Below are 12,588 nucleotides of genomic sequence, written 5' to 3'. Positions count from 1 at the left end.
ACACACACACACACACATATATACATACACATATATATACATATATACATACACATATATATACATATATATGTGTGTATTTTTTTAAAAGAAATGTCTTCAGATTTTTGCCATTTTAAAATCACACTGTTATCAATTATTGGGCTGTAATAGCTTTATAGATAGATTTTTCATCAGACATATGATTTGCAAAACTTTTCTGGCATTCTGTGGGTTATCATTCCACTTTCTTGACTTCCAATGTTCTAAATTTTGATTATTTTCAGTATTTTTTCTTTTGTTCCTTGTGCTTTAGGTTAGCAATGATTTTTTTTAAATACAGTAACAATTAGCTTTATCATATTAGTGTCAGAAATAAAATGTTAGGCTGGGTGTGGAGAGGCACACCTGTGATCCCAGCACTCTGGAGACTGAGGCAGGAGGATCCCTGTGAGTTCAAGGCCAGCCTAGGATACATAGCAAGTTCAGGGCCAGCCTAAACTATGAAGAGAGCCCTTGCCTCAAAAAACCAAAAATAAATAAAACGTTATAATTCTGTAATAATATTCCTAAATTACCTATTTTTTATTTTTATTTTTTTCTTCATTGAGTTTACTGGTACATTTAAGGTATAGAGTACAGTAACATTCATCATTGGGATCTTGTACCTTTACATGACAGGCCTTATTTCTCATTCTTCCCCTTACCCCTGCTCTACCTTAACCCCCTCCTCTCCCTTCCCTATTTACAAAGACTTTATTTCCACGTCTTCATTTTCTCCTATTTTTTTCTTTTCTCTCTTTTTTTTTTTTGGTACTGGGGATTGAACTCAGGTCCTTGCGCTTGCAAGGCAGGCGATGGAACCACTAAGCTAAATCCCCAGCTCCCCCTCCCCTCACTTATTACCTTTCCTCTACCCTTCCCACTTCCCCTACACCTTTAGCCCTTTTCTTCCTATTTCACATTGCCAATTATACCACTAGGATCTTATGTACAATTACAGCTTTTCACACCAGAGAAACTATTCAGTATTTACACATGTGTGACTTGTTTATTTCACTTAGGAGTATATCCTCAACAGGCATCCATTTTCCTATGAATGACTCTAATTTCTAATTCTTTATGGCTGAGTAGTATTTCATTTTATAGAAAAAACACGTCTTTATCCAGTCTTCAACTGATGGGAAAACGGGCTGTTTCCAAGTTTTAGCTATTTCAAACTGTGCTGCTATAAACACAGGTGCACATATATCGTTGTGATATGATTCTTTTAATTCTTTTGGAAAGATACCCAGCAGAGGGATGGCTGGGTCAAATGGAACTTCTAATCCTAGTTCTTTGAGGTATCTCCATATTGATTTCCATAGTGGTTGCACCAGTCTGCACTCCCACCAACAATGGAGAAGGGTTCCTTTCTCCCCACAATCCCTCCAACATTTGTTATTGGCTGATTTCTTGATAGCAGCCATTCTTTGTGGCGTAAGGTGGAATCTCAGTATCCTCATCTCTCGAATGACCAGTGACGTGGAACATTTTTTCAAATTACCTATTTTTAAAAGTGCATTTAAAAGTACAAGTGAGTACTGTAATTTGATAACGAGGTTAAAAGTTTTTTTTTTTAATTTAAACTATAAAGTAGTCAACTAATTGTACCCAATTCTTTTGACTGAAAAATATACTCAGGCAATTGGGATATTATAATAACAGGAATATCTCTCTGCTTAATAATAACAGAATTATTAAATATGTAAACTAATGGAAGGATAGATATTATAAGATGAGAAAGTAAAGCCCAGTGTAGTTAAGTACCTTGCCCAAGATCTCAAGACAGTAGATGAAAGAATTTAATTGTTTGCATAAGGTTGATGCCTGTGCTCTTCATAATTCTTTACCTATTTAGCAATCACTCATGATGTATTATGCTGCTTCTAGGACTATATATCATAGCAGACTTTAACCACAAAACACAAGTCCAGTAAAGTCATATCTGGATAAAACTTCCTTTCTGGGACACTCTGAATATAGATGCAGCCTGTGTACACTTAAGACTTTGAAAAGAAATTTGATGACCCTAATTTAGAAGAGCAAATAAAATAACTCAGACACAGAAGTTCAAATATTGCATAATTTCTCTTGTATGAAAAATTAAAAAATATATATATAAAGTGTGAAACAAGACAAATAAGACGGGGGAGAGGGAGAAAGGAAAGGGAGGATATCTTCATTTAACGACACATTTTGGAAGAAAACGAGAGTACCTGGACATTGGCAAAGTCGACCCTGTTGAGGTCATTGAGCATCTGGTTGATTTGGGAAGTGTTCTGAAGCACTGCGCGAGCTGCCTGGGCCAGGTGATTGAGCGATGTGTATCTTCGCAGAGTCTGGGCAAAGGCACTTACAGCGGCAACCTATAAAGAAATCCAAGTAAGCACAGATTTCTTTTCCTTCCAGTAAAATAAACCACTACAATCTTCAAATCTTTCTTCCTTTGCCAAATATAAATGCTTCCCTTTGACACTTACTTCAAATTCATTTGGCCAGTTTACTTGTAAATTATAGCATTTAAACCTCTTAACTAGGATTATTTTCCTTTTGAGCATATTGAGGTCAAGAATAAAACTCCCACATTCTTTAACATCTGAGCACAGAATTAATTAAACCAGCCTTGCAAGTAACTACTCATGCACAGCAAGAAATGACTTTGTGTAGTGAAACAAGAAAAAAAATGGTTTTCATTTCTTTTTCACTCTTTTTAGGATAGTCAAGTAGAAATCAGGCAAATAAAAACCTTTCTTTTATTTGGAAAACCAAACTACATAACTCCATTTTTTAAAAATTGGGTTACAAACATTTTTCAGAGCATTATAATTGAGACTCACTCTTACAACTTTTATAACAGTGATTTTGAGGCAAAATGAGAGAGCTCATAGTTTTTATGTTAGTACATTTATCAGAGATAAGCAACTAGAATTTTTTTAGATTTTGAATTCTTTAAAAGGATTATCCAGGAGTTTCCTTTGCCTGTCAAAATCTACTTTCCATTCTTGTCCATCCTCCTCTGTGCCCGGGAAGGTTGACACGAATAAACTACAAAACTACATTAATCTCCTCCCGTGCTTTCCAGATCCCAGCTGGTTTGATGAGTGACAGGCACTGGTAGGAGACTGAAGGATGGGAAGAAAGAGTGATCAGAGCATCTATTTCCCTCACCTTCTGTTCTCATCTTGTTTGAACAGTAACTGCTTTTCTTTTCTGAGGCTAAGGTCCTTCAGGAAGGAGATTTCACCATGTCATGGCTTTCACACTTTATCTCACTTTTAACCTAGAGATGGTTGGGATTTCTGTTGCTAGCCCTGGGATTCTTAACTATTCCTCTTAGTTTTTCTCAATTTCATTCACAGTGCTGGAAACAGACTCTTGAACTTCCTTCAGTAATGCCCCCTCCTCAATGTGCCATTTATTTCCTGCTGGGATCCTGAACACACTAGTTTATGTTGAAAGCTATCAAAATTAATGCAAAAAAGCCCACATAAATCTTTAATTCTTAGAATTCATGGAAATTGGTAGCACACTTAATAGATCTGACGATTTTAGCCCTTTAAAATATGCTCAGAACTTGTAACACACAGGAACATATGGTATTGCATTTTTATGGACATATAAGCAAATGGTTGAAGACCAGTTGGTTACATGGTTAAATGTGTACACGGGGCAAAGAATGTTCTATCTTGATAGTAAGGTGCTGTATGGAACTTTGGGGAAGTTCACATATCCTGACAATCAGTATTACACTGTTTTCCATTTCTGTGACACACTAATCGAGTACATACTATGTACCAGGCACTTAGGTGCCCCATACATAAATGTTCAATTGTCAAAACAATCTTACAAGAAATCTTTATTGTAAACATTAAATCAAAGCAGAAAAAATTGGTAGCTACTTGTGTTACCAAAGAGACTCAATGACTAAATTTCATTAATTTTACTTTTAGTACCAAACTTCAGAAAATAATAAATCAGCCCAGTCTTGCCAAAGGGATATGTTCACAGATTAACCTAAAGTAACAACATGGCATGTAGGGGATAATGTGGAGATAAGAATTCATACTTAAATTATATTGAATATCTGCAGACTAGAATATTTTGGGCTGTGGGTACTATTCTACATTTCTGATATACACTGACTATGAGATAATTGTTTACATGAATAAATGTTTTTTAAATACGAAAGGAAAGTAAAGGCAAAAGCATACCTTGGTTTGTATCATTCTCTGTGGAATATTGTTCATGGCATTGGAAAGCCAACCTTCAAGGCTTTTAGCAAAATTTCGAATGGCTTGGGTCAAGGCACCTGAATGATAAAGAATGAAGGCACAACAACAAAAATGGTTTTTATCCTAGAATAAGGGAAAACATGTATATAGCATCTAATACAGCACAGAACAGAATTAATACTGTTCTCCTTGATGAAATTTCAACATTATTCCTAACTTCTAAGAGCATCCAATAATTATATTTTGTGCTTTTATTTTCTTTTAAAGCTATTTCGCTCCCAGATACTTAGGATACTTTGTTAGGGATGAAAACATTAAAACATTTTTGCTTATAGCAACATATACCAGTTGTGAATATATTTATGGAAATGTCTATCTTAGACAAACCACCCTTTTCATTATCAGTTTTGTGCTCAAATACTAAGTATTTTCTTTATAAATTCTTCATACTGATTGTTTTAAAGCCCTTAACCTCTGTTCATATTTGTAGTTGAAAAAAGACAGAGTGCAAAGCTCTTTCTTTTTTCTAAGCATTTACTTACAGAAAAGCCCATGAATTAGAATGTTTGTCTCTAATTCTTGTTGAGAAACAAAGTAAAATTTTAAATTGTCTGACTTAAAATTTTAGAATAACCACTTAGTTCATCTTGCAGATAAATATAAAGAGTCTGTGTAACAAAATTGCCACCACAGAGACTAGTATTAAGATACTGCCAAAATAAGTTATTCTATTTTCTTTACATATTTGTTAAAACTTGAAATAGGGACAAGTCTCATAATAGAAGATTTTATGATGATCATAAAATGATTACAAGCATCTTCAATTATCACAGTTAACTGTGACTATTTTATAATAAGGGATTTTCTAACTGAGATTGCTCAGTGATTAATAGTACTTTACTTCTTCTGTACCCATAGTTCTACAATATGGGGAGGAGTTTAGATATTTAACAAATAAGTGCTTAAAGAACCCACAATGAAAATTAATCTTTGTAGGCTCACTACCACGTGGTGGATAGCAAAATCTGCTGTCAACTATAAGAAACAAAGAAGTTACACTTTTGGCCAGCTGTTCCCAAGAACAAACTTTTTTTCTTTTCTATGCTCAAGTGAATCTGAAGTGCTTCTCTATTGTGTGTGTGTGTGTGTGTGTGTGTGTGTGTGTGTGTGTTTGTGTTTAACCTATTTAAGTGCTGAAAGGAGACTGAAATGGCTAATATTTTGATTAGGAAGAACACTAAAGAAATGGGGGGGGGTCCTAAGTCAAGAATTAGAAATGTTGAATTGGAAATTTCTTGAGAAGCAATCTTTTGAAATCTGCAAAGCTTCCCACATTCGCCAAAAAAAGAAAAAAGAAATAAAACTATTATTCTGTTGCTATGTATTAGAACCATGGAGTGCAGGCGTGAATGGAAATGAAAAAGATTAAAAAAATAACCCTTTTTTTGAAACTTAAAGTTTGGTTGCTCAAGATTCAATCTGGCAATCTGCATTTTGCATTTTCTTACAGTGAATATATAATAACTATTTCACTGGAAAAGCCTGAGAAATTGCATGCGATATATTTAAAAAATGTAATAGGGCATTGTTTTAGATACAAAGACGATTATAAAAAGAAAAAAATATTTTATTCATTAAATGACTATAGGTTTTTAATTTTTTTTACTAAATGACATTATGAGCCATCTTCAATTATAATTATACATTTACATGTTACTAGTTGAATTCTTCCACAATACTTTACACTTAAATTTTTTTTTCATTTTCAGATAAAATGTATTTTAGAATATAGTAGCTTCAAGCCAGCTTTAAATTAGTGTGATGTGCAGACTTTTTTTTTAACTAAAAAAAGAAATCCCATCTGGACAGAAAATGGTAGAGTGATGTACTAGTAGACAGGAAAATGCAATTTTAAAAAATAAAATTAAGATTGCTCTCTCTAAAAGGATTCATGCAATATCAAAATTGGGCCGATTGGCCCTAGCAATTTAAAAGACTCAGAAATGGACAGTTTAAAATTTAAAATCTATTTCAAAGCTGACTTGTCCTAACTTGTTAAAAATTAGTATTAAAATGCCTACAAGAGGAAGATAGCTATGTAAATTATATTGCAAACTTTATTTTGTTAAGTCCCATTGCGGAATTAGATTCAAATTTAATTGGTAGTATGGTACATTAATGCATCTTATAATTTCCAAGAAATACAACTATTCTGTTTTCTGCTAAATGTGGAGACAAACTACTCAATAAAATTGTTTTTCAAACCCAAAAACAAAGGGCAAGTGTAATGTGTACTTAAAATGGTCAGACTTAAAGTGAACTAAAGCTGATATATGATTTAAATCAGATAACTGCTAAGTTTATAAAGTCTTATGATACTAATACAGAAGCAGCACAGACCTCAGAATTATTTAATGAATACTGATGTTGTTGATTTGACTCAAAAAAGAAACCACTCACTGCTCACTGACAACCCTTCTTGTATCTCATGAGAGAAACTGTATGTTGGTGGCAAGATGCAATAGGCTAATGAGCTATTCTATACAACTTCTTTTAAACATCTCTGGAGATTATCACTCAGAGTACAGGGAGAAAGAGAGAAACAAAGAAAATCAGATTCTGGAATGTAAGCCAGTAGGAAATTTACATAGTGTAATTTTCCAAAACAACATCACTTTTCATCAATCTTTAGTCAGGAAACTTGGTGCAGATAGAGTGGAACACATTAGTAATTTATAAAATTTTGAGACAACAATAGCAGGATTTCTTTTGTATTTGCTACTTCCTCCATGAATTTAAGTGTGTGTTCACTGATATTATACATAAAATATGCCTAAGCATCTACAGTAAGGTGGTGAAGAACAAAGTAAAGAATACCTTTCACTGTTGTTATCATGGTTAGAAAAAACACAGTATAAACATAAAATTTTTAACATCTTTCCCATTTCTTCTATTAAGTCCTACTTACAAATTTTCTAGAATAATTTAACAGAATTTACCGGTGAACAGTATACTTGAACTATATATTTGCCCATTTCACAAACTAGAAGACTGCTTTTATTGTATTACGGTTACTGGTATGTGTTCATACACATGGAAGCATAAAGTAGTTTTGACTACATCTAACACTATCTGTAGTAGCGTTTATATTGACACTAGTAGAAAATAGCCTTCTTTGCTAGAAGGTAGTTTAAAAAGCACCAGTACTTAAAAAGGTACTCTAAACTATCTATGTTCTTTCCATTTGCTTCATACTGAGGATACAATGATTGTACAGTTACATGGATTTTTCTCTTGAAATGCCAGTTAACCATTACTGTTAATGGAAATTGAATTTTTAGAACCTTCGATGTAGGTGACAAAGTAAATGCTTTTTATAAAGGAATTCACCTTCACTAAAAACCAATTTATTTCAAATTGAAAGCAACCATGGAAAGGGCTTGGCTGCAATTACAGATTTCAATAATTTTTGAGGGTAAAGGAAAAGGACTTTCTCCTTTGTAGCCTTAAGTTTTCATGGTTGACTGACCTTTGACTGTTCTTGCAATTAATTTATTGGGGCTGTCATATCTATAGGTTGGTTTTTTGTTGAATCATACACAAAAAGAATAAGACTGGAAAACAGAGCATTTTTTCCCCTTTTACTAGTTTTGCACCAGGCTGCTTTCATGCAATATTCTGTGTTGTGTGTTTTCTGTCCAACAAACTTAAATGAAATTAGGATCATTCCAGATTGCAATGTCACCTCCCAAAACTTCCTGGGTGGAACGTATGAGAACATAAGCATCCATAGTTGTCTGTATTTAACTTACTAGGAATAGGTCTAAGGACGTCGGGGATGAGAATCTCCACCAAAGCCTGGTACATCCCATGGTCACAGTTACACATCCATTTCAGGATTGACTCATGTTTGCACAGAGTTATCAGCTTTGCTTTCGGAAGTCGACTTTCTATTTCACTCAGATTGCTGGTGTGAATAAATGTAGCAAATGAATAGATGGCAAATGAGGATAAAAAAGAAAATGGACTTTAAAAATAGTTTATCAAATATTCCTGAGGTTAGAACTATATCACCATTGCAGTGGTGCCATATGGCTGGAGATTTAGATATATTTTTTCCAATAAAACACTCCCCCAGAGCTGTCTACACACATTAATATTTTCTGATGGTCTGAAAGACAGATATGATAGTAATTCCATGAAGATGAAATAGCTCTACTATAGTTCCCAAATCAATAAAAATGGGAGCTACATGTACACACTGAAACCTCACGAGAGCAGTTTGTGGTTTATTTTTCAAATGGCCAAAGCATCAATCTATTCACTTAATGTAATCAGGTAAGTTTCACAACTGGTATACATATTTCTCATTTATTGGCTGTGACATATATACTCAGTTATGAAAATGAATTGGAAAAGCATATTGATTCTGACCTTGATTCAGTAATGGTAGTGCCATCAGTTGGAGTAGAGGGAGAATAGCGCCAGAATGTTTGCCACAATTTTTCTATTAGGCTAAACTGAAGGTTCACAACAACATCCAGTATTGCCTAGGAAAACAAAACAGTATTGGTATTACATCACAGTATCACTTATGAGGATGCAGAAAGAAAGCCTAATAAAATAAGATTTTATATGGTAAAAATCGGGTACATCCATTAGTAACTGGTTAGAAAATAAAAGGCAAAAATAATGAAAGTTTAAGCTGGATAATTTTTATTCCTACCATTATGGCTTCCTATACTATCCTCACATCTACCTCTCTATTTCTTCTCCATTTTCATGCTTTCTTTTCTTCTTCTACATTTTCTTTCTTTCTTGTCTTCTGTTCCTTTACTTCCATGGTTATTGTCACTCTACCTGATCCCTGACCAAGAAAGGTACAGAGCACTGATTCACATCATTCCTCTTTGGAGTAGTGATCACTGGCCAACAAAGGTCACAGAAGAGAAGTTAGGAGGTGTTCATCTGTGGTAGATGGAGTTAGGGCTGAGTTAAGTCTGCTAAGGCTGCTGCTGATCATGGGTTCTAGGGTTGTTTGTGCCCATGGCTGGGCAGAGAATATGAGTCAGCAAGCTTCCAGAGGATGCTTTTTTAAGGCAGAATATGGGCACAGCAGGCCTCCATCTTTGGTCAGACATGCCTTGCATTCAACATCAGAGAATGCAATCTAAGTTTTGCACACTCCCAGGACCTTTCCATATATCAGCTAACATTTAGATTCCTGTCTAGTGAAGTATGGCATTATTTTTTAATGCCTAATCTCTGAGATGCCCAGTTTTCAGGTATTTTTCTTGTCCACCTTTGAACAAGGAGATCCAGGTTAAAATATCACCACCAATTGAGTTATATTTGAGGCAAATTCGTTCTGAAATAAGAATAATTAATTATAGATCAACCGATTAGCATTAATGAATGTGATAAACTTCATATAAGTAGGACTATGGAACTATTCATTAAATTCTTTACATTCCAAAATGTAACTATCTTTCAACTATGAAACTAAGCTACTTCACCTTTTTTAAACTTTGATGTTTTCACCTTAATTTTAGCTTCAAGAACAATTTTCCTAAGGGCTTTTTTTTGGGGGGGGTTGTCTTTCTTTACTTCTTTTTTTATTTTTTAGGTGATGCTAAAAAAATCTCACTTTTCCAACTACATTTGATGATTGTATGTAATTTCACCATGCTATAGCAATCAATAACTTAGCCCTCAGATAAAAAAGTCATAAAACCAAAAAACTTATTTATGCAAAAAACATAATACTATGATTATTTTGATCCTTAAAAGTCAGAAGAAGTCATATAATGTGCTTGATATCATCACAAATTAAGAACTAGGGTGGGTAAACGTAACTCATCAGATCTAAAAATTTACAGAAGGTAGAGAAAATAGGGGCAACCTAGCATTCACCTCAGTACTTTAATCAAAAAAGGCAAACCAGAACATCATAATTCTAGAGCCTGTGCTGCCTGTGTAGATTGGGCCTTAAATGTGAATCAGAGAATAGTGGATATTAAAAATACTCCAAGACCAATTCAAATATTAAACAACATCTGTTGGATCCACTTTCGGAGAATTATAGGGAATGCTGCAAATAGTTGGATATTGAAAATGGAATAAATTAATTAACATAGTCCTCAGCAAATGAATAGATTCAACACTACAAAATGCAAGCTCTGAAAGTAACGAGAACATAGATTTTCCCCAATCCAATGCAAAAATCAAAACCTCCAGAAGCAAATTACTACAGCTGCTTTCTTACCTATAGTTTAGGCATATTAAAAGAGTTATCTCTAAAAATGAAGGTATCTGAGACTGCTGTAAGAACACAATGCATATGTAGAGATAAATCATTTACAGCAATGTGTGTAGAAAATTGTACCTGTTCCTTATATAATAAAACTAGTGAGCTTTACAAAAATACCTTTGATAAATAATAGTTCAAAACAGGAAAATAGGCATATTAACTTTTCTTTAAAAATATAAACTAGGAAATGTGAAATAAGTCAAGGAAGGAATAACAATGCATCTTACGTTGAGTATCTCTTTAAATAAATCTCTCAAATAACTTTCAAAGAGTATTAACAGAGTCCTGTGAAACAGTTTTACAAATGAATAAAACATTTTATCATTTGTCCAACCTCTTTGAAATATTTTTAGACTAAAATATATAATGAAATTTAAAGTAATTTTTATACAACAACTATTTACATGATTGGTTGTGAGGTTCAGGCAGGTGTATTACCAAAGCTTAGAAGTTTGACAGAAAAAAACCAGAATTATTTCTTGGCCCACGAAAGATGGTTTGCACACTTGAAACTTTTATATGAGTGAGGATCGTTTTAAGTTCTTCCATTTCCTCCACGTGTCACCATCTCTTTGTATTGAAATGATTATTTTTGACAACTGGTTTATGAAAATTTTATAACCCAAAGAATATTTTAATACTTTGTTATTTAGGATAATCTTACTATAAATCTCTAGCAATGTAAGTAATAACGCTCCAATTTATGTTCTGAATAAAGAAGATAAACCTTTAAAACCCCAAATTGTATTTGTATAGGCTGGTTTGGTTATAGCAGGATTCTTTTGAACACAGAGAAATAAGCAACTCTTTAGAGAATCTTTATACAAACTTTTATTGAATTTGACATTACAAGTAGAGAGAAATTATTTTCTATAGGCATAAAGATAATCTAGAAATCTTAAAATTGGGAAAATTGTTGCAGTCAAAGGGAATGAATCCTACGTGTACTTCAGCATGCCAAAAAATGTTGGGAACTGATAGGGCATGATATGAACACTTGTGGCAAATGCTATATTAATAAGGAGAGAACTTGAACTTGCTTGTTAATAACGTAGCATCCTTGACAAGCACGTAGTTTCATTCAACCAATTCTTATTTCTGAAGTGTGAAAAAAAAATCTGAATGTTATAAACTGAAACTTCTTACTGCATGCTGCCCTGGCAGTAATCAGGAGGGCTGGGAATCCAAAAGATAATATTCACCTTCTGAGGAGACCACAAATACTCCTTGAATAAAGCTATTTACATTATAAATATATCTTCTTTTAAAAGGAGAGACACTTAAAACTGTTTAATCTGTCATCCCCTTTGTACTAGGCGAGTGGCAGGTCCACTAATATATTGGTGTAGAGAAAGCTCACACCCCTAGACTGTGTGGCCAATTCTGACGTGGGAAGGAAAACAGGGGTGAGGATTGAAAACACCAAGGATCCTTAGTTGAAAGCAAGCAAGCAAGCTACCATAATAATTTCTGAAATAAACACCTGAAGTGCTTATTAAATATTTTTAGAAATTATTTTAATAGAAATATACATATATGTTGTAAAATTCAAAAGGTTCTACTGAAAAATTGAGTCTCTCTACTGACTCACAGTCACCTAGTTTTCTTCACAAAGGTAACCACCATTAACATTTTCTTGTTCTTTTTGGAGTGATTTGTACATATGTTCTCCTCCACTCAAATGATAATTAATATGTTATATACACTGTTGGCATCTCAACTTTCTTTTGATATTAAATCTGGGATTTGTCCATTTTAGTATATTTGGAGTTGTTTGTTCTGGCTGTGTACTACATCTATAGACTGTGTAAGATTTCATCTATCTTCTTCCTTATTTATATGGAAGTTATAGCCAATCTCCTGCATTAAAAAGAATAATGAAGCAGCCGGGCGTGGTGGCGCAAGCCTTCAATCCCAGCACTCGGGAGGCTGAGACAGGAGGACTGCTGTGAGTTCGAGACCAGCCTGGGCTACATAGTGAGTTCCAGGTCAGTCTCAACTACATAGTGAGACTCTGTCTCAAAA

The 12,588-nt window shown here is 33.9% G+C and overlaps 1 protein-coding gene across 4 annotated transcripts in view; it reads right to left on the bottom strand.

Moving 5' to 3' along the window:
* The window catches only part of Rfx3 (regulatory factor X3), a 264,034-nt gene that overhangs the window by 39,028 nt on the left and 212,418 nt on the right, over positions 1-12,588 (bottom strand). For 3 of the 4 annotated variants that reach the window (XM_010640114.2, XM_010640117.2, XM_010640116.2), the window contains exons 10-13: positions 8,688-8,803; positions 8,066-8,220; positions 4,233-4,330; positions 2,238-2,387 (exon numbers count right to left, since the gene is read on the bottom strand). In XM_010640114.2, the coding sequence (XP_010638416.1) occupies positions 2,238-2,387; positions 4,233-4,330; positions 8,066-8,220; positions 8,688-8,803 (519 nt within the window). Of the gene's footprint in view, positions 1-2,237; positions 2,388-4,232; positions 4,331-8,065; positions 8,221-8,687; positions 8,804-12,588 lie in introns of those variants that run through there. The other variant, XR_002025914.2, reaches the window with a different exon arrangement.

The sequence above is a fragment of the Fukomys damarensis genome, unplaced genomic scaffold, assembly GCF_012274545.1.
Source record: "Fukomys damarensis isolate Sample0158 unplaced genomic scaffold, DMR_v1.0_HiC HiC_scaffold_31, whole genome shotgun sequence".
NCBI lineage: Eukaryota > Metazoa > Chordata > Mammalia > Rodentia > Bathyergidae > Fukomys > Fukomys damarensis.
Note: the sequence above shows the minus strand (reverse complement) of the source record. Positions and strands in the feature narration are given on the sequence as shown.